This window comes from Arvicanthis niloticus, chromosome 1, assembly GCF_011762505.2.
Source record: "Arvicanthis niloticus isolate mArvNil1 chromosome 1, mArvNil1.pat.X, whole genome shotgun sequence".
In the NCBI taxonomy this organism is placed as follows: domain Eukaryota; kingdom Metazoa; phylum Chordata; class Mammalia; order Rodentia; family Muridae; genus Arvicanthis; species Arvicanthis niloticus.
In genome coordinates, this window is record NC_047658.1 from 133,636,281 (window position 1) to 133,658,476 (window position 22,196).

General features: G+C 39.4%; 1 protein-coding gene across 7 annotated transcripts in view; it reads left to right on the top strand.

The window, feature by feature from the left end:
• LOC143435565 (uncharacterized) overlaps positions 1 to 22,196 on the top strand; it is a 274,667-nt gene that overhangs the window by 113,298 nt on the left and 139,173 nt on the right. For 6 of the 7 annotated variants that reach the window (XR_013105981.1, XR_013105992.1, XR_013105993.1 and 3 more), the window contains one exon: positions 13,751 to 14,032. The exons of the other annotated variant lie outside the window; for it this stretch is intronic. Coding sequence is in view for 3 of the 6 variants with exons in the window: in XM_076918719.1 (XP_076774834.1) it covers positions 13,751 to 14,032 (282 nt within the window). In the remaining 3 variants the exon portion in view is untranslated. The remainder of the gene's footprint in view (positions 1 to 13,750; positions 14,033 to 22,196) is intronic. 7 annotated transcript variants of the gene reach the window in all.

Consider the following 22,196-nt stretch of genomic DNA (forward strand, 5'->3'; position numbering starts at 1 on the left):
GCAAGTAGAGGCCTGGGGATTATTGACTACGTTTAAAATTGTAAAACGTTGTGAACTGGGGATGTAGCTCAGTGGTGGGGTGCATTTCTGACATCACAGTGTCATATCCTCAAATTCTAGAACTAGAAAGCAAAAGGAAAAAGATTAAAACGTTATTGAGTTTATTTTTTTCATTCACTGCTCTCTCTCTCTCTCTCTCCTCTCTCTCTCTCTCTCTCTCTCTCTCTCTCTCTCTCTCTCTCTCTCTCTCTCTCTCTCTTTGTGTGTGTGTGTGTTGCTGTATTGATGTATCCATTCAAAGGCCAGAAAAATACACCAGCGTTCTCCTTTATGGACTTGCATTTTATCTTCTGAGATGGTTTCTTACTGAAGCTAAAGCCTGTCACTTGGCCAAGCTGGCTGGCCAGGGACTGCACTGGGTTACAGTAATGCCTAGCTTTCATGTGGATGGCAGAGGTTTGATTGGACTTTCAAAGCAAGTGTTCTTAACACACTGATTCTTTCTCCTGCTCATAGTGAGTTTGTCTTTTCATATGTTCACAGATGTACAGGATTTCTTACAATTATGTATTCACTCTGAACGCACAGCTTACTTGTAATGGTTGGTTGGTATTCAGCAATTACATAGTAATTATTGAAAAATTTGGAAAAATCTGTGTTTAAATTTTTATATCATACAAAGTTATTTCTAAGTAAAAAGGCAATACAAGATTACAAAATGGTAAACTGAGAAATTAACGCTTACTTACAGAATTAACATAGAAGGTCTTCATTTAAGACAGACTACATGGCTGTATTTGGTAGTGCGTGTCCTTGGGAGGCTAAAGAATGAGACAAGCCTGACTAGCAAAGTAAGACCCTGTCTAAAGAAATATTATACATATTTATAAAGAACACATTTGTGTGTATATACACACACATATCACATATTATATATATATGCATGTTAAATGTGTGTGTTTGTAAATCTGCACATATATGTGCATGAATATAATAGTTTGCTGATAAACATTTAATGGTTGCCTCTCTAAAACCAAACCAACCAAACAAAAAAACCTGATGGTTAATATTTGGCAACTTCCATGGTGTGAAAATTCCCACAGAGACTACTTTGCCAGGCCTCCCAACCCTGTTGATGTCACTCCTTGTAGAGCTGGAGAAAAAAAAAAAACACTACACAATCAATTCTTACCAATCACTGTGGGATGCTGCCAGTGCAGTGATAGATAGATAGATAACATACCCAATCAGTATAGGCAGATATACCTGGAAGTCTGGAAGCGATGTACAGTGAGAGTCTAATCACTTCTGATTTTACTACTTGGCCTCCCTTCTCTGGGGCATACTGGGCACTTTAGTTGCAGCCTGGAAGAATTACGTCTGGCTGGTCCTATTGAAAACCTGCCTTTCCATCCTTCACTAATTCTCTTCTGCAGAAAGCCTTGCGAAGCATCTTGTGTACATCAGTCACAGAAAGGATCGGCTGGATGAAGCATCATTATTACAGATTGAACAACAGAGTTTCTAGGTTACCTACCAATAGGAACAGAGACAGTGACCACTGCTAAGGATAGCAATCATCAGGAGTGGCAAATAGGACATTAGTTCTCTTTACACATGTGTCAACATACGTGCACATGCATCGACACATACATATACATCCCTTTTCCTTGTATTTTTTTTAATGCTGTCTGTGTTTATTCTCCTCCTCCAAGTCATGCCTACAGCCTGAAGAAAAGGCTTCCCATGTGCTCTGACTTAAGTGTCTCAGGAAGCCTTCTTTCTCCTTCCTTCAACAGACTCATGGCTGCTTAAACTTAATCAGTTCATGTTTTCTTCTCTTCTGGATCCCTTTGTTCCTATTAATATTTTCCATTTGACTAGCTCAGCCTGGCAGAGAATAGGGGGCTGTAAAATGAGAGCAGAAAAATAAGAGATAGAAAAACATTCATGGATTTATTTGATTGCTTCACAATTTGGCATAAGAGAGTCTGCCAGGTGACAGCCGCATTCTCTAGACTTCCTGTAGCTCACGTCCCTCGCCAATGCCTCCCTAACTCATCCTCTATCCACGCTGGATTCAAAACTAACTTGCTGGCTTGGTTTCTAAACTCTAAAGCATCTTGAGGGCTTTAGTCACAGAGGCTTATCAGTTTTATTAAGTTCCACATTGAATATTGGTCCTGCCCCTGAAAAGCTCACACTTTAGTCAAAAAGACTTCAGAGAAGAACATAATTAGTTTGCAAAGATGCAAATGCTTTGTTCTCCTAGTGATATTTTTTCCCAGAGGGTTTTTAGAACCCACAGGGAATGTCACCCAACAGTAAGTAGAGAGCACCCTGGGATTAGATAATTCTAATGTCCAGGACTAATGGTTTCCAGTATGCAACCATTGGTGAACAGCTTAACTTGACTAACCACATGTCCAATTCCAATCACATTTATCAGAATGCAAATTACCTTGGAATGCAGCTTTTGCAGGGACAGGCATGCCACTTGGTTCACTATTGCATCTCTACCAAGTAGGACAGTGCTTGTCACAGGGGACAGTCAATGTGTATTTGTAAAACAATCTGGGTCATGTCCCTAGTGCAGTGTGATAGGGACTGGAGAAGTGGTATAAATAGTAGCTGTTTTTATTTTCACTCTACTAACAGAGGAAACGAGCAGTAATCCTACCCATGGGAGGAGGTAGAGATTTGCAAAGTTGTCATCTTGAATAAGACCTAAGAGATATGAGGAAGACAAATCCACCGGGAAAGAAAACAGCAGAGCTATGAAATTCATGCATAGTCTAGGAGCACAGAAAGAACGAAGATTGGTCTAAAACTGACCACAACTGTCCATCACCTCCACTCACAATGTGACTCTGGAATAATTACTTGATTCCAAGTTCTGTGCTTCAGTAATGATGATCACCTCTTACCCGTTGCCTTCTATACACAGAACACATACAGTGTACTTACTCACTAAATCCTTATAATAAATCCCTGTTTGGTACTATTGCCTGTAACTTTAATTTTTTTTCAAAGTCTACTTTTAATGATGTTTCTTAAATGCTTTAACCTCCCTTTTAGCCCACCACCCACCAGAGGTAGTGGAAAATGAAGGATGTGGGAGAAGTGGACCTGTTTGGAAATGGTTCTTTGGAGCAACTCCCATCTGTGTTGTCTGGAAATTGGCAGTTCAGTTCACAGGTCAGCACTGCACTTGCAAACACTTCATGGATGCACTAACAGTCTAATTCGGTAGGCGGGATAGCAAACACGAATCAGCAGAGGTGGCATTACCTAGCAGAGACAGCCAGGCCTCAGCCTTGGCATGAGTCAGCAGGAGGGACCTGAAGAAACACCAGGAGTTCTCTACTGTGCCTCTCTCAGCAAAGAGAAGATCAGGGAATACACAAGACCAAAAAGTGTTGCACAGCTAGCTCTACAAGCAAGCCTAGCTCAGCCTCTGTCACTATCCATCTAGTCCTATTTATACCCTCTAAATATCATGAGTCCTCCACAGGGTCTAGCCTCAGCACATGCTTTGCCTCAGCACATGTGTCTGTCTCAGCTTACATCACTCTGCTAATCAGCTAGAGTCTGTGGAAGTGGCAAGAAACAGCTGCACACCACCAGCAGTTTTATTGTCATGTTTCTCTCTATGGAGTCCAGACAAATGTAGCGCAGCTACTCAGTGTAAGGCAGAGCAATACATGTGTGTTGTTAGCAAAGAATCCCACATCACGTGTCCTTTCACTTGCTTGCTTAGTAAAACATCCTTTCTTTTGTGTCTGCTTCAGCAAAACGTTGCTTCACAAGTCTGCCTTATAGCCTTCCACCTGTGTTCAGTTTGGGAAAACACCCCTTCATGTATTTGCCTCAGCAAAACACCATCCAACACAACTGACTTTCCAAAGAGTCCTTAAGTTTCCGCTTCAATTGCCCATGTTAACTAAGGAAACTAAGACCTACAGGGATATATAATGTCCTTAATTTCACAGATGGCCATATGACTTACTTGAGATAACAATGTGGCCAGAAAGCATCCTCACAACTTAGACAGTGTCTGTCAGCCACAAGGAGGACATTTACTAAAGTGGGTCAGCAGTAACCAAAAGGAGTCTCTGTCAACCTAGATTTTTGACTGGCTGCATGGAAGATAGTTGCTTTAGAAAGGTAGTATGGTGATTGATTTTATTTACTATGTCCAAATGACATAGTAAATAAAATGACAGAAATAGCTCAAGGGTTTCTGAAAGTCTCAGTTTCTCATGATGGGGAAAACCTAATAGACAGCTCTGCCAGTGGCAGTTGGGGTGTGTAGCAAGACTGAAGACTGGTTGGGAAGTAGGCAGGGAAGCAGAGAACATGAGAGGAAGTCAATGGGTATAAAAAGGGCTGCCCCATGGGGATGAGATGTTACATCAGGGCTTGCCTAGCATACGCAAGCCTTGACCTCCATCTCCAGAAACAGAAAGACCAAATGAACAAAACTCCTTCTCCTAGTGCTGCCATATATATATATATATATATATATATATATATATATATATATATATCTCCATGCGACCCCTCCACTCCCTAGAAGTTCCACAGCTTCTTAAAATTATGCCACCATCTGGAAAAGAAGCTGTAGACTGTGGTGGGAGACATTTCCTATGCAAATCATAACAGACAACTATGACTATGACCTCAAGAACAGATGAAAAAGAAGTAAAGGTTCTTGTGGAAGATTTGTGTATTTTTGTTGTTACTATAATATAACCCAGCTTCCTCCTCCTCCTCCTCCTCCTCCTCCTCCTCCTCCTCCTCCTCCTCCTCCTCCTCCTCCTCCTCCTCCTCTTCTTCTTCTTCTTCTTCTTCTTCTTCTTCTTCTTCTTCTTCTTCTTCTTCTTCTTCTTCTTGGCTGTGCCCAGATTTTTTTTTTGTTCCGATTAGCTGAATTTCTAAGCTAACTCCTCATTCAAACCTCTCTTTACTCAGCCCATTGACCTTGGCACACCCTCTCATGCCTTAGCTTTTTGTTTTGTTTAGTAAAAGGCTTAGATCGTTCATTCCTTTCCTTTTACCTATGCTTACTACCTCCTCCCAAGCTGGAGGGCTGGCTCTCAACCCCTACTGTACAGCAGCCAGTCAGGTATGTATTTAGCTGTGCTGACATTACCTACATGGAGCCGTGATACATCCAGATATGGTGGCTCCTTGAATGTAGAGCACTCCTCATTAATGCAATGGTTTCTTGGTAAGGTTTTCTAGCCAAGTAGAGTCACTAATTCTCCACCAAACCTGTCCTGTAGCCCTTTACTTCACCACTGGTCTGGTTTTAATATCTGACAGATATGCCATCACTTGTTAGATTATGGCATAAACAAAAAACAGGGTTTAGCCAACAAGAGTGCTGTAAGAAAGAAAGACTGTATGCTGCTAAAATGGTAAAGAAATCTTAGAGTTGCCAGGGAAGAAAGCCTCACACTGGTCTTTAATGATGATCCCTCATATAGTTACATTAACATTGTTCATTTAGAAATTGTAATAATATTTAAATAGGCTTATGGATACATATGCAACAGACTGCACATAAATGGAAAGTATCATTGGATCACTTTGACCTATGTACATGAAACAGGAAGTCATCACAGTGGAAATTGTGAACATGAACATTACATCTTACAAAGAAGGAAGAGGAGGAGGAGGAGGAGGAGGAGGAGGAAGAGGAAGAGGAGAAGGAAGAGGAGGAAGAGGAAGAGGAGGAGGAGATTAGTAGCAGAGATCAACAGTGGTTTCTTTCTTTCTTTTTCCTGACTCTCTATAAATTATTTGAACTTCTTTTTATTTCAAGTATATTAACTATACCTGAATTTAACTAGCCCCACCCTCTGTGTGTGTGTGTGTGTGTGTGTGTGCACTCGTGCATGCATGTGGTGTGTGTGGTGTGTGTATATGTGTGTGGTGTGTGTAGTGTATGTGTATGTAGTGTTTGCATGTGTGTGTGTACTGTGTGTGTAAGGGGGTATGTGATAGGCATTATCATATTCAGTTTTTGAGTTCCTGAAAATCTAAGGTTCAAAGAGAAAACAGAAAAAAGTTAAAATTACGTTTGGTGACCCTTATATCACTTAGATGAAAGTTAAGGTCCTTAGAGTTATCTGCAGGGACTTTTATATTTGACTCTTTGTGTCCTTCAATATGAATGTTTACGACTGCGTACCAGATAAACTTTTACAAAGTCTGCTTGTCGCAATAAACTCTCATCCTAAATGAAATGATATTTTTAGGACTGCTACTGATGGCTCCTGCTTTGCAGAAACTCTGAAGTTTCCAAATCACTTCATATTTCTGTCTTTTCTGATGATTTAGTATCTTGGGAAGCAGACAGGGCAAGTGTATCTAAAGACAGAGGGAAGTCCCTCCCCTGGTGAGGTGCAGACCTGTTCTCCAGAGTACTGCAGTTAGCTCGCTGTGGGTATGTGTGTTTGTTTGTGAACTCAACCACCTTGGGGCCAATTCTCTCACACAGCCCAGGTAAGATGTGGGCCAGTTCTCCTGCCCCATACCCTCAGGTTGACTTATACATGCCCTTGCAAAGATGCCAGCCCTACTATGCTGCCCGGGGCCTCCAGAATCAAAGCTACAGAATCTCCATGATACAGGGATATCACACAAGATATCCGAGGGGAGAACCAGTGAAAATCTTGTATTGAAGCCAGAGTCCTTGAATCAGACCAATGACTCATTACAATGAACACTTGCAAGTAAGGGTGTTTGGGCAAGAGGGTATATGGTGTGATACACTGAAGCTTTTATGAGATGTTTTCCCCCATTTACTTATTTGTTTATTGATCTATTAATTTATTGTTTTCTTTTAGAGGAGGTTCCAAGGGCAAAGGGCAGATATGGAGGGACCAGGACTTGGAGGCATCAAGCAGGAGCTGACCTGAAAGCCTCCTCCTGAGGACTAGCACCCATGGTATCTGAAAATGCAGTGAAGCTGTCAGTAGGCCTAGGTTCATGATCTTGATGAATATGTCTTAAATTTTTTATTTTTTGGAGGTTTCATTCAGTTTATTTTGATCATAAACATCTCTTCCTCTGGCTTCTTCCAGATCCTCCTCTACCTTGCTACTTGCCCATCTTCATTCTTTCTGTCTATCTGTTTCCGTGTCTCTGTGTCTTTTTCTATCTCTACTTCTACCTCTATTTCTTTGTCTCTTTCTGTCTCTATCTTTATCTGTCTCTTTCTGTCTTTCTCTCTGTCTCACTCTGCCTCTCTGTCTCTCCGTCTGTCTGTCTGTCTGTCTGTCTGTCTGTCTGTCTGTCTCTCTGTGTGTGTGTATGTGTGTGTGAGAGAGAGAGAGAGACAGAGAGACAGAGAGAGACAGAGAAACAGAGAGACAGAGACAGAAACAGAGAGAAAGAAAGAGAAAGAGAGAGTTGAGAGAGAAAGAGAGAGGAGAGACTCTCCCCACAAAAGAAATCAAGTATGTCTTATGTTGAAAGATTACTCCTGGAGTGTAGTGAACATACCAGGTGCCAGTCTATTGAAGAAAGCAGTAATCCCGGCAGCAGTCAAATGCCAGCTTCTTGACTAGGCTAGGGGCAGAACTTACTATCCACCTCCCTTCCTCCACTCTGGGATTTTTGTCTGGCTTGAGCTTCTGTAGGTATTTTTTAATTAGCCACATCAAATACTAAGAAACAGGATATATAACTTTTGTCTTCTTCTGACACATTCCAATCTAAAGAATTCCCGGTATGCCATTTTTCGGTCTCTGACAAATAAAATCAGCATGATTACTTGAAAATAAGTTCCGCTGAAATGTTCAAATGGACAGTCTTGAAATAGTTAAAGAATAGCATTAAATACTTCGCACTTAGTTCCCTCCATGTAGCAAGACCCAAAGCCCCTCAGTTACACAAGTTCCTGCAGGCAGAGCAAAGAATTGAAAAATGTCTCCCATCTGTGTCTATTATGACAAATACTATTTAATCTCCTGCCTTAAATTCCTATTGCCAGATTTTACAAAATAAAATAGTAAGTAAAAATATTGACAGCGTGAAAATAGAAGGTATGGCCCTCTTAGAGTCTGCATTGTCTATGGAATAATTCCTAGCAAATCACTGCTCTGGGCTCCACCTGTCAGCTTCTGACTGCTGGAGAAAGACAGAGAAAGGCCCTATAATTCCTGTGTGAATAGGAAAAGCCAGTTCCCAGATCCGCAGCTCAGGCTGACATAAACGTAACTGTTAAAAGACATTCCCCCACTAAACAAAAGGCAATCAAGAACACTTGTTTTCTTGGTCAGGTGGTGCCAAGAGTAGAAGAGGAAAAATTTTTAGGTCAGAAAGAGAAAAGAAAAAAAATTAACACACTGACGTGGGGGATGGGAGTACGGATTCACCTTGCTGATGTCTCTGGCTGCCATGAGCTCTGGGTGTCCTTCAGTGGGTAGGATATCATAACAGGCAGAGAGGTAAGATGGACGAGAGGGGAGCTGTAGGGAAGGCAGATGCCTGTATCTCCTAAGCTCTTACCTTAGCTGGAGCACATATCTCTTTGTGGCCTTATTTGGGGTGAGTTGTGGCTTTTGTCTTACTAACTCATAAATGCAATTTCCCCCCACAACTTCTTTCTTCCAGCCTGTGTTCTCACATTTCATTGTCCCATGTTTCAACTTTATTAATTATCTTACGTAGATGGCCGGAAATAGTCAAAACCTGCAGAAAGCTGAGAGTGTTAAGAACCCCCTCCTCCATCTTCCTGACCTATGCTCATGCTAAGTGGTGACCTCACAGGATCGGTCTGCCTGCCAACAGCCAGCCCAGGTCTGAGGTTTACTGTTCCTACCCTTTCCGCTTTCTGTCCTTCTGTAGGGAAACCCTTTTCTCACACTTTCCAATTACTCTGCCTCTAGTCTTTTCAATCCATCCCCTATATATCTACCAGGTCAGTGCCATTTGGGATTCTATTCAAATTCTTCTCCTGTTCAAAGCTTGTCAGCAGTTCTATATTGTACACATTAGAAAATCTAAACTTCTCAGAATGGTTTTCAATGATATTGAAAGAAGTGGTCCATCACATGCCTGGAAGATGCTTGCAGGCGCTCACTAAGGATGCTGTTATGGTTTGGATGAGAAACGTCTCTCATAGGCTCTTATATATGAACCCTTGTCCTCAGATGGCTATACTGTTTAAGGAAGCTATGGAACACTTAGGACATGGAGTCTTGCTGAAGAAAGTACATCTCTGGGAGCACATTTTCAGAATTTATAGCTTCCTGGCACTTGCAGTTTGCTCTCTCTTCGCTTCCCATGAGCAGATGAAGATGTGGTCTGGTGTTTCCTGTCCCTGTTGCTATTCTTTCCTTGCTCTTAAGGACATCTAACTCCTAAGGACTGTAGGCCCAAGCCCAAATAAGCTCTTCTAAAGTTGATTTTGTTCCTGCTATTTCATCAGAATATCAGAAAGTTAAGTAACACTGAAAAGCCTAAGTGTCACTGTCCCTGAGTCATTTCTGCATCTTAGGCACACAGGTGGCTAACTGTGTCATGGGGACTTCAGTCTTGCTATAAACAGTGTAGAGCCTCTAGCCTGGGTTTCTCGATGACACATATTTGAGTATTTTTGGTTTTCTTCTGATCTTAAAATGGGCATTTCTTAGATAGCACATGAGGAACTGAAGTGTTTACAAGGAGGCTGATAAATGAGGCATGAGCAATTGCAGCCCTCACTCACACTAACTCTCATTTGCTAAGCAATCTTGGCAAAAGTTTAATCTTGAGAGTTTATATTTAGATTGCTAGGACAGTGAGTGCAGCATGCACTATAATTAGTTCCTTTTGAATGGAAGGTCTAGAAAGCTTGGGAGACAAGAATCTACATTTGGGGGTTAGGCCATTGCTTCCTACAGGCACAGGACTAATAAACTTATCACGTTTATTTAAAAGTGTACACTGTCATATCTTTGGATTCCTCCCAATAAAACAATGTGATTATTTATCTAATTGACTAACTACACTACATTTGTTTACTGAACTGTGTATATGATAATGAACTAGAAGTGGAGTAATAGATAGTTCTGCTGCAATGGTGTTCCTCCTTGGTGAAACCCCATCCTTGAAAATATCTGTAGATCGGTACCAGAGAATCCCAATGGTCTGTAGAAATATGGCCCATCTTTATTTTCAAGATTCACACTTAAGTGAATAATTTCCCTAAGTGAATAAAATATTTATAATTAATATTATAAATTAATATAATATAATATTTCCCCAAGTGAATATAATATAAGGAATTGCTACCTTATTTGGGGTCTCTCTATTTGTTAGAGTTCTATTCTTCCCTAAATGTTTGGCTCAAATGTCATCTCCTTTAAATATTCTCATTGACCTATACTTAAAGGCTAACTGCTTCTGCCTCTTCTCTTGTTACTTTCTTATTACCTTCATTTGAATATGTGCTTAGAAACTCAACCTTTCCATCAACAGTAAGCTCCTTCTCAACAGAGGTTTATTAGAGTTAATAAGAGTTCCTGGCATGTAAATGTAACTCAATCAATATTTAAGTGAACGAACCAAAATTCTACCCACTTAAACGTAAATAAGATCTATCAGTAGTAAAGTTGAAGACATCATGAAAGTAAAACTGAAATTACAATAAGTGATATTGTATCATACTTTCAACATTTGAGAAAATGAAAAAGACCAACAATACCAGGTGCTGGTCAAAAAGTGGAGAATCTTGAACTATGAGAACATTGTTAGTGAGTACATAAAAACATTATAGCAAATTGTTAAGCAGTCTGGGTTATTCCCTTCAGACATAAAAATATGCCCCCCAGTACATCATTCATAATTTTCAACCCTAGGCTCTCACTTCTCTTTGGTAATTATCCATGTGCACTCAAAGACACAAAGATCAATGACTCTCCATAGTTTTAGCTTGATTTTAGCTTTAATTGTTTGTCAGCAGGTGCATAAACATGCAAAATGTATTTAGAGTATATCTAAACAATAGAATTCTCAGTGTTTAAAAGATATTTAAAAGAAAAGAACTACAGTTATATGAAAAAAACACAGGCAAATCATACATTCTTTTCAGAGTGAAAGAAACTGCCTACCCACCTAAAATGAAATGCTTGCAAAAATTTCGTTTACATAAGACTCTAGAAAATGTGAACTCAGCCCTGCTGATGAAAACAAATCAATGTCTCCTGGGAGAAATGTAGACTTGACAAAGTGAATCAGGGCCCAAGGGAACACTTTCTATTGCTCAATGGAAATGTTTGCTATCTTTACCATGGTGATAGTTTCTTTGGTGTCTCTCCCAAGTGCATATTTGAAATATCTACAGCATGTTATATAACCCTATAGCTTAATAAATTATACCATAAGGACACAATATAACCATTGAGTATTTTACAATAAACATCCCCATATCTCATAGGATGTATCCAAGAAAAATGAAGCTATCTGACAGAGTACAATGAACATGTCACTGTTGGAAACTACTACCAGATTCTTGTTACAGTATCTGCCTACACAGCATGAGCTGAGCTCAGGTAGGCAAGGGGATGCGTATTTTCTCCTCAAATAGCAATTGGAATTCCTTGAATAACTACATAGCATTAGTTATGTGATAAACATAGAAAGCATTGAGATCTTTAGCAGATTTTAATTCCGCTCAATATAGACATTGGATTAAACTAAGACTTGCTAGAGAAACCTCTGTAGCAAAATTTTCCTGGAGTCTTAATTTTTATATAGTGTTGGCATTGGAGGGTGATTACCACCATCCTCATTCACTCGTGTCGCTGTATCAAGACTAGCACTATCCCTCTCCACTAGGAGTGCTGTATCAGACTTTACTAAGAGCAACAAGTGTTACTATGGTGAACTGTGTGAGAGTGAAGGCTGCCCTAGGGTGGAATTCTGTGCCCTAGAAGCACCTGGTCTGCCAGAAATCTATGGCATAATTCCACCCAGAGAGACAAGAGTCATTAGTCATGCACAAGAACCAAGGAAAAGTTCCAGAGATAGTGGAGAATACCTCTATCTTTATGTATGGACTGGACAAATCCTTAGAGTTTAGAATTGTTCATTTGGAGCTGAGTCCGAGAAAGTATTGTTTATTTTGATGCTTTGATAAACATAAAATGGCAGTTAATGTATATGTAAAGACATTCAGTTCCTGTCTTCTAAGACTGGCTCTAGCATAGAGTTCATGCTCTGTACTGAAGGAAAATGTCTATATTAAAGGCCTTTTAAACAGAAGAAAAGGAGAATTTAGGTGAGAGGCTATTGAATACTATTAAACATTTCTGAGACAATCATAAAATTAGTTGACTTTAGTACTATTGTGAGCAGGCATTAAAGGAGAGAGAGACAGGCATAGGAAGAAAGGGGGAGGCACCAATATCAGAAGAGATGTCTTTTCTTGGTTTTATCCTGTGGTGCTAGGGATCAAACCCAAGACATCGTCCATGTTGGGCAAGAGCTATTCCCCCAGTTTCAGTCCCAAATTGATGACAGAGACAGAACAAGAGAACCTTAGTACTTACATGTACCTAGGAGCCTTGGTGGAATTGGGACAATCATTAGTTTTCTTTATCTATGATTTCTGTTTGCTTAAATTGTTCCTTAATTTAATATTGAATGGTCTCATGATGAGAAAGCCAATTGTTAAGAGGAGGGAAGGAGAGCCTGTCTGTGATAAACCTTTGCTACTCTTGTGGGGGGGGGGCAAAAAGTCTTGGCAGTCATCAGTAGACATCAGCAACTTCAGAACTGCAAAAGCCCATCTGCCCTGCTTACTGCCTGACTTCATGCTAGTGCCATGGGAAGCAAAGTGCTGACATCTTTTTCCTTCTGTCAATCAGAAAAAGGTATGGTTTCATTGAAACGATGAAAGGTGAGAAAGCAAACGGTAGAAGAGAATTGTGAATCTTTCCATATACACGTGTAGAATTCTTTGTGACTTCTAAGGAGACACTTATTGTAATATAAAACAGGAAAAGGGGAATAAAAATGCAAAGGAGGGACACTTGGAACAGAGTGGAAATCATAAATTTCATTAAATGCTTGTGTCATCATACCCCTAGCTGGTCTGAAGTGACAGAAGGATTCCATCTAAGGCACAAAAGTAAATACAGATTGAGCATTATTGACCCCAAATTACAACATTTTGTCTGGCAAGTTGATGGATCAGAAGTTTCAGATTTCGGAACACTTTCAACATTGGGGTCATGGATGTCTCACTAGTGCAGTTTATACAATATTCTAAAACTTAATTTTTTCTGAAATCTGAACTATTTCTGGCTCCAAGCTCTTAGAATGAATTATACTCAAGCTGTACTTTTATCAGAGGATGACAAGATCTGTGCTCTTAGGAAGGTTATAAATCTATGAGAAGCCTATCTTTTCCTGGAACTTCTCATAGACCAAAAGTTTTCACTTAGATTCATTTCAATATACTTTGTATTTTCTTTTCCTCTGGAGAGCAAGGACCTGTGCTCTTAAATTGAGCTTCTGGGTTCAAGTCCTAGGCTTACCTTTCACTTCACTAGTGAGCTTGAGCAGTGTACATAGACTCTCTTTACATCTCTTAGTGGTGTGTATAACCCCATGTGTTGAGAGTGCCAGAGTATCTGGTTTTTGCAAATATTGAATAAATATCCTATTTCATTTTTTATTCTAAAGCACCCCTCCTCCCTCTCTCTTCAGTTTCTCTCTGACCCCCTCTCTCTTTCTGCCCATATTACAGAGAAACTCCCAGAAGTACTCAGAACCCACAGCTCCATTAAACACAAGGACTCTCAGAAGACTGGAATTGCTACTTTTTTTGAGTGTGGTTACTTCAAGGTAGACTTGACCAAACAATCTTTGAGTAGACCTGACATTTTCCGACCACCACTTCTTTGTATTCACGGTGGCCCTGAGAAAGGGGAGAAGGAGAAAGGAGAAGAAGAAAGAAGAGGGGAGAGAAGGAGGAGAAGCAAGGAGGAAGCACGTATTTCAAAGCATCAATCAATGAGAACATTCAGAAGTGAGTAATTAAAATAATGAGAAAACAGTAGCTTGAGAGTCATATCTTAAATATAGTGTGAAAGAAGCTTCAGTGGGAAAACAGAAACATGAGAGGAAGGGTCAGAAGTGGAAAATAAAATATACTAAGTCATGAAAAGTTGTTATCTTTAAGAGAAGGTTAATATTTCTCCATTTATATTTGTCTATTCTATTGGTTCTCAACCAATAGATAAATAATCTGTAAATATTTCTCATTTCTTTGGCTATCATGCTATTTGTTAATTATCTCCTTTTCTGTACAGTTTTAAGCTTAATGCAAGATTATTTTTATTGTATTACATTGTATTGTATTTTTGTTTACTGGATATTTTATTTACATTTCAGATGCCATCCCCTTTCCCCATTTCCCCTCCCTAGAAAACCCCTATCCCATACCCCCTTCTCCTTTTTGTTTTATACAATTTTTTTAATGTTAACCAATGGCTTTATAAGTTTGGTAATGCTCAATATCAATCAGAAGTGTAACCTAATACCCAACCTAGATATATCAACTATCTTTGACTGGCGGAGACATGTGAACATCTGCCTCCACGTCTGGCCCCCCTTTCTTTTTCTCTCTCATCACCTAGCTCCTCCTCTCCTTCTCCTCCTCTTCTTACTCCTCCCACCTTAGCTCCTCCTACATATCACCCTTCCTGTTAAAATAAAACTTTTCTCTCAAAATACAGTTAGAGCATAACTATACCAATTTATGTCAGTAAGGTGCAAGATAGACATAATACCCAGTCCATCATTTTGTTGACTAAGTAAAACCTCTGTCATCTCTCTTAAATAAAAAACTTAGTTCTGAACCTGGCTTTTTTTCTTGGCTTTAGAATGAATGTCAGCTGAAAACCATCCTCTCAAATATTTCTCTTAAATAGCAAGGATTGGCTATGAGACTATAAGTTTTCAACCCCATCAGAAATCCAGAATGACTGAGTTAACTGAAATTATGGGGAGCACCAAGCATAGCTTCTAAAACATAGCCAACTTATAGAGACCGCTGAACACCTGGACAGTCCCTATACTACAGAACGTTGGAGCATCTGATCTTCAGCCTTCTGGCCCAGGATCATCTGACAGACCTAGTGATGCAGAATTATTAAGGGCTGATTACTCTGTCTTGGCAGATATAATCAGTCAACTATTCTGCAAGTGTGTCCTTTTCTGGACAGTGATTTGTCTGTTGATGGAAAGAGGCAATTATTCTTGCCTAGTGGCTGACTCACCACAACTGGAATAACTCCAAAGATGCTCAATTTCTTCTTAGAATCCAAGACAGGAAGCTGTCTGGAGAAGACAGGTCTCTAATCAAAACGAACATTAATACAGAAATGTTTGTAACATCAATTCTATGGATTTCTGATGTTTTGAAAACCAACTATTTATGTAAGGCAATCTGGACTGTTGTCTGTTAACTCCTCTCAGCTATTTCTAAAGAAAATATAGAAAACACCCTAACAATAAACTCAAAGCCATGAATTTGCCATAGGCCCTTAACTCACAGGCTAACCATCTCAAATAAGTTAAAAAAGTTAAAGAAGGACTGGGTCTAAGCCTTGTATTCCCAAATGTGTTATACAGGCGCAATGCCTATGATAGTAACAATATTCATCTCACTTTTATATTAATAAGAAGCTCGTACCAATGAAAACCTTAATTTGAAATCAAAGTAAATTTTGTACCATAAGAAATTATAACTTCATCTTAATAACAATTATACATATTTCTACCAGTAGGTTATGGCTATGCAATAAATCCTAGCTAATCCTCCCTGTTCCACCAAAACCACTACTTTTCCCTAGAAAGACAGCCCAATATTAACCACCTCAGTCCCCAAGCCCAGGGAATAGGGGTGCCGACTTTTCATTAACTTCTTCAAGCTGATTATTGGTGTTGAGATATTAGAAGAGGGGCAGGGGGAAGAGTAAATTGATAAGCCTCTGATGCTGTGTCTTCACTGCATCCAGCTGGAATTTTAGGACATCAGAGGTTCGAGCAGGTGTGCTCAGCTTGCCTGATGAGTAGATACACCAAGGCTATGTATTCTGCAATATACAATTCTCAAAACAAATTTTAGTATCAAGATAATTGTTTGTTTGAATTCTTGAATCTAGTTTTCTGGCAGCCTGCCTCTGTCATGTCTAATCCATAAAATTCTGGGAGTTTCTATAAGGGTGTGCTCCCACCTTCCTCCCATTTTTGCCTTCCTGCTCTCAAATTTTCCAACATCAGGGAATCCAAACTTTCAGGCACCTAGGCCCTCCACTTCCACTGATGCCTAACTCCTTACCCCATCCTCCCCCCCCCCAATTACTATGAGGGTGTGCTCCCACCATCCTCTCATTCCTTCCTCCCTGCTCTTGCAATTCCCCAACACTAGGGAATCCAAACTTTCAGGTACCAAGGCTGTCCACTTCCACTAATGCCTGGCAAGGCCACCCTCAACTACCTATACAGGTGGAGCCATGAGTCCCCCCCACCCCCACTTTGTGTTCTCGGGCTGGAGATTTTAGAATGGCTACTCCAGCTTGTTTCTTAAGACCATTTGCTTGAAAAATTGTTTTCCAGCCTTTTACTCTAGGGTAGAGTCTGTCTTTGCATTGAGGTGGGTTTCCTGTATGCAGCAAAATGCTGGGTCCCGTTTATGTATTCAGTCCATTAGCCTATGTCTTTTAATTGGGGAACTGAGTCCATTGATGTTAAGAGATATTAAGGAACAGTGATTGTTGTCTCCTGTTATTTTTGTTATTAGAGGTGAAGTTATCTTTGTGTGGCTATCTTCTTTTGGATTTGTTGGAAGAGGGTTACTTTCTTGCTCTTTCCAGGGTATAATTTCCCTCCTTGTGTTGAAGCTTTCCTGCTATTATCCTTTGTAATGCTAGGTTTGTGGAAAGCTATTGTGTAAATTTGGTTTTGTTATGGAATATCTCGATTTCTCCATCTATGGTAATTTAGAGTTTTGCTGGGTATAGTAGCCTGGGCTGGCATTTGTGTTCTCTTAGGGTTTGTATGACATCTGTCCAGCATCTTCTAGCTTTCATAGTATCTGGTGAGAAGTCTGGTGTAATTCTGATAGGTCTGCCTTTATATGTTACTTGGCCTTTCTCCCCTACTGCATTTAATATTCTTTCTTTGTTTTGTGCACTTGCTGTTTTGATTATTATGTGACGGGAGGTATTTCTTTTCTGGTCTAGTCTATTTGGCGTTCTATAGGCTTCTTGTATGTTTATGGGCATCTCTTTCTTTAGATTAGGGAAGTTTTCTTCTATAACTTTGTTGAAGATATTTATTGGCCCTTTAAGTTGAGAATCTTCACTCTCATCTATACCTATTATCCTTAGGTTTGGTTTCCTCATTGTGTCCTGGATTTCCTGGATATTTTGTGTTAAGAACTTTTTGCATTTTGTATTTTCTTTGACAGTTGTGTTGATATTTTCTATGGTATCTTCTGCACCTGAGATTCTCTCTTCTATCTCTTGTGTTCTGTTGGTGATGCTTGTGTCTATGACTCCTGATTTCTTTTCTAGGTTTTCTATCTCCAGCGTAGTCTCCCTTTGTGATTTCTTTATTGTTTCTACTTCCATTTTTATGTCCTGGATGGTTTTGTTCAATTCCTTCACCTGTTTGGTTGTGTTCTCTTGTAATTCTTTAAGGGATTTTTGTGTTTCCTCTTTAAGGGCTTCTACCTGTTTACCTGTGTTCTCCTTAAATTCTTTGAGAGTGTTATTTATGTCCTTCTTAAAGTCCTCTATCATCATCATTAGAAGTGATTTTAAATCTGAATCTTGCTTTCCTGGTGATATGGGGAATTCAGGACTTTCTATTGTGGGAGAACTAGGTTCTAATGATACCAAGTACCCTGGGTTGCTGATGCGTATGTTCTTGCGCTTGCCTTTTGCCATCTGTATCTCCTTAGTGCTATCTGCCCTGTCCCTGACTGGAGCTTGTCTTTCCTATTATCTTGGTTGTATCAGAACTTTGTGGGGTGGATGTAACTACTGGGGTAAGCTCTGGGGCCCAGAATCTGTTCAGTGCTCAAGCGCAGACAGGATGCTGCCCAGGTTAGAGCACCTGGGATCCCTGCTTCCTCTGGGTTCTTAGAGATTGGGGGAAGAGCTGCCACCCAAGATCTGCTCAGTGCTCTGGCCCAGACCAGAAGGAACCAGTGCTCTGGGCTGGGAGTGACTTCCTGGGTCCTTGTGGGGCCCAGTTACTCCCTGTTTGGGGTGAAGATTGTTGTCTGCTTACCTAAAATACTGCCCGGGTTAGAGTTCCTGGGAGCCCCGCTTCCTCTGGGTTCTGTGTAATTGGGGGCAGAGATGCCACTCGAGATCTGCTCAGTGCTCTGGCCCAGACCAGAAGGAACCAGTGCTCTTTGCAGTGTATTGTATTGCAGTGTAGTGTGTTACTTTTGAGCTCATGAGCTAATACACAAGGAGCCATTTCCAGATCAATGCCATGAAGGTGCTTGTTTTCATCTCATAATTTTACCATTTCAGGTTTATGCTTGAGTCTTTAATCCACTGTAATTGAGTTTTTCTTGAGGTATGAGGTAAGGATCCAGTTTCTTTCTCTTGTATACGTATGCTCATTTTGCTATTTATCATTTATTTTCACATCTTCTATTTAATATTAAAATTGTTAAACAAATTCTTTTAACTCATCAGCAAACTTTGGTACATATTTACAAAGTACTATGCTATATTTTAGTACATCTATAAATTATGTAATATTCAAATAAAAGTAAATATATTTATCTCCTCAAGCACTTATTATTGCCTTCTGGTTAAACACATTATGACTAGTTTAAGTCTTTTGAAGTAAGTGCTGCCTTATTATGTATAATCACAGCACTGTGCAATCGGACACCAGAAATTACTTCTATTATAACTTGAAATCTATTAACCCACCTTTCCCCATCCATTTTCCATCTTTTCTCCAAAAATATTAACCATTCTCAACTTCTATGAGATCAACTTCTTTGATATTCCACATATGAGTGAAATTACCAATAATTTTTATCTCTTTTGCATCTGACTTAACTCACTCCCCATCATAACACCATTTATTAATAAGAATGTTGTTTCCATTGATCATGTATTCTTGCCAATTTTAGTCAGGATTAATTGACTATAAATGTGTAGGCTTACTGTGGTCTCCTGTGTTGTTCTAGTAGTCTTTTATTTTATTCCAGTACAGTGCTTTCCCAGTGACATTAGATTGTAGTATACTTTGAAGTTATAAAAAGCATTTCAGCCATAGTTTTTGTTGTTTGGTTTTGTGTTTTTATTTTTTTAAGCTTTCCTTTTTTGATCTCTGGAGGTCTTCTGAGATTCCATAGGAATATTAAAATTGTTTCCTCTCTCTTGGTGACAAACAACATTGGTATGTTGCCAAGGATCTCATTAAATTTATAGATAATTTTGGATTTAAAGTATATTTTAACAATGTTCTTTCAAGTTAAGGACATGGGTATCTTTCAATTTCTTTCATTAATATTTTATAGTTTTCTAACATATAATAAACATTATATATATATATACATACATATATATAATTCTTTTTTACTTTATCTTATTTATTTGTATTATTCTGTATGGGATTATTTTTTTAATTCATTTCGAACATTGGTAAAGTTTTGTGTGTTGATTTCTTCTGTGGATTTAAGGATGTTGTCTCCATATTCTAAAGCAGTATTTGTTGCAGCATTATTTATAATTTTCTAGATGTAAGACATGGATAGAAATACTCTACCATTTAAATTCTCTTTTTCTTATGGTTTTGGTCGAGTCCATCATATACATAATTAGTAGTTTGAGTATAATTATTCATTTATTGTGTTTAATGGTAATTACTCATTTGTTTTACTTTCTTTCATAGGAATTCAGAGTGGCTTATGCACCACTATCACAGTGTTCTTTGTCTATCTGGGATCTTAATTTGTGTCAGTTAATCTTGTACTTCACTGAGTTTTCAGGTTGTTAGTGCAATTCCATTCTAATTTGAAAAAGTTCTTTTGTATGTTTGTGTCTGGACATGGATTATGCATATATAGATTTGTATGTATGCTTGTATTTTTCTTTAAATACTTTAAATATGTATCCCCCTTTTCTCCCAGATTATTTATTTATTTATTTATTTCTAGAAATCTTCAGCTGGCTTTATGGAAGTTTTAATAGATTCCGTGAGTCTCCTTCTCTTGCTGACTTCAAAATTGTCTTTGACTGAGAATTCGATTCATGTGTACCTCAGTGAAGTCATCTTATGATTAATTTTTGGGATGGTTAGTGCTTTTTTGGACATTGAATGCTCATTTCCTTTTCTAGATGTCAATCAGTCTGCCCTCAAACTCACTGCTTTCTTTCCCCCTTAACTGAGTCCACTAGTTTAACACGCTGGGATTTGAAAGTCTTTAGTCATAATGTTTTAGCTCCATTCAGCTCCAGACTGTGCTTCTCTTTCTAGCTTCTGAATCTTTGTGGAGCTTTCTGCTTTGTTCATTCAGTTTTCCTGATTTTATTTTGTTGTCTGTGTTCTCTTGTAGCTGGCTGAGCTTTTAGAACTTGATGTGTTAGGAAACCCTTCTTGGGTAACTCATAGACCCCTATTCCTTCAGAGTTGGTTCTGTATGTGACAGTCTGTTCTTTCAGTGATGTTATGGTTGTTCCCTCATTACTTGTGCCCCTTTGGCCTTATATTGGTATCTACACATTTGATAAAGTGGGTACTTCTTTCAGTTTATCCTGACTGGTTCAATGAGGAATTCCATTCATTCTGCTCATCTATTTGTGATGGGATCTATGGGGCAGGCTTTGGATAGTGCCCAGGTGAGCTGACTTGTTGCCCATGTCAGCAGATACTCAGGAGCTAATCTAGTTCCTGGGTCCACACGGGAGAGTATGACATAGTATTCCACTAAAAGAAATCTGGAGTAGGCACAGATTGAGTCCTAAAGTCTGTGGGTCCTGAGCCACTAAAGTTGCTTACCACTTCTACTTGTACATGTGTTCGTATAGCTTAGATTGTAATAAGTTTATACAGTCCCAATTCCATAGGAACTGACACAGAACTGAGATGCTGTTGTAGGCCTGAGTCTGCAGAGCTTCCTGATACTGCTGCAGATTTGGTGTCTAGGGTTCATAAGAATGGCCTTGACCTTGAGTTGAGGTTGAATAGAATGCTGGTTCTAGGATCCACTGGGGTGAATCTGACTTCTGTGTTCATTGACGTAGGCAAAGATTCACATTCAGTTGGAGATTTAAGTAGAGACAATAGGAAAGAGCCCACATCCAGATACCAGACCTGGAGCGAGCCTGGTTTCTAGCCGTGTAGCACTGAAGTCTTGGTCCCTGGATACTAAGCTGGATTTGTACCTCTGGGCTCAGTCACTGAAGTTGAGGCCATGAAGTTAGTGTCTGTGCTGGGATTTACTGGGACAGACTGGACCTTGGGGTCCATAACAAAGATGAACTCCCATTTTTCCAGACCATGGGAGTTTGAAGGAGGATGACAGAGGTGATGTGACAATATCCTTCTGTTTCTCTCCAGTTTCTTTTGCTCATTTCTGCTCTGTGTCCAGCTGTTGTGCTCACCTTAGGAGGGGATTTTCCATGTGGATGGATAGTTAGTTATTCTCATTACAATTTCTGTGAGCCTACATGTGGCCATACTGATGTCACTCTGCTAAATACAGTGTGTAAAGGTGGATTTCTGAGTTCGAGGCCAGCCTGGTCTACAGAGTGAGTTCCAGGACAGCCAGGGCTACACAAGAGAAACCCTGTCTCGAAAAACAACAAAACAAAACAAACAAACAAACAAAAAACTTGGAATAGTGAATTTCAGTCATGTTAAAATGTCTGTGAAGGAACAGTAATAATCAGAATGCTCAAAAAACAAAACAAAACAAAAAAAAAACAAAAAAACACTGGAGGACATAAAATAAAATGAGCAGTGCTCTAACACCCCATGAGAGCAACTGAAATCTAGCTTGCCTAAGTGGAAGAGGGACAAGTCGATAGTCATAAAATTATCTGAAGACATTGAATCTGGTCACTAATAGTGGTTAAATGTCGGCTCGAGTATGTTTTAGACATAAGGTATGTGTAAAACTCTTAGCGCCTATGTTCGCCATATTGGAT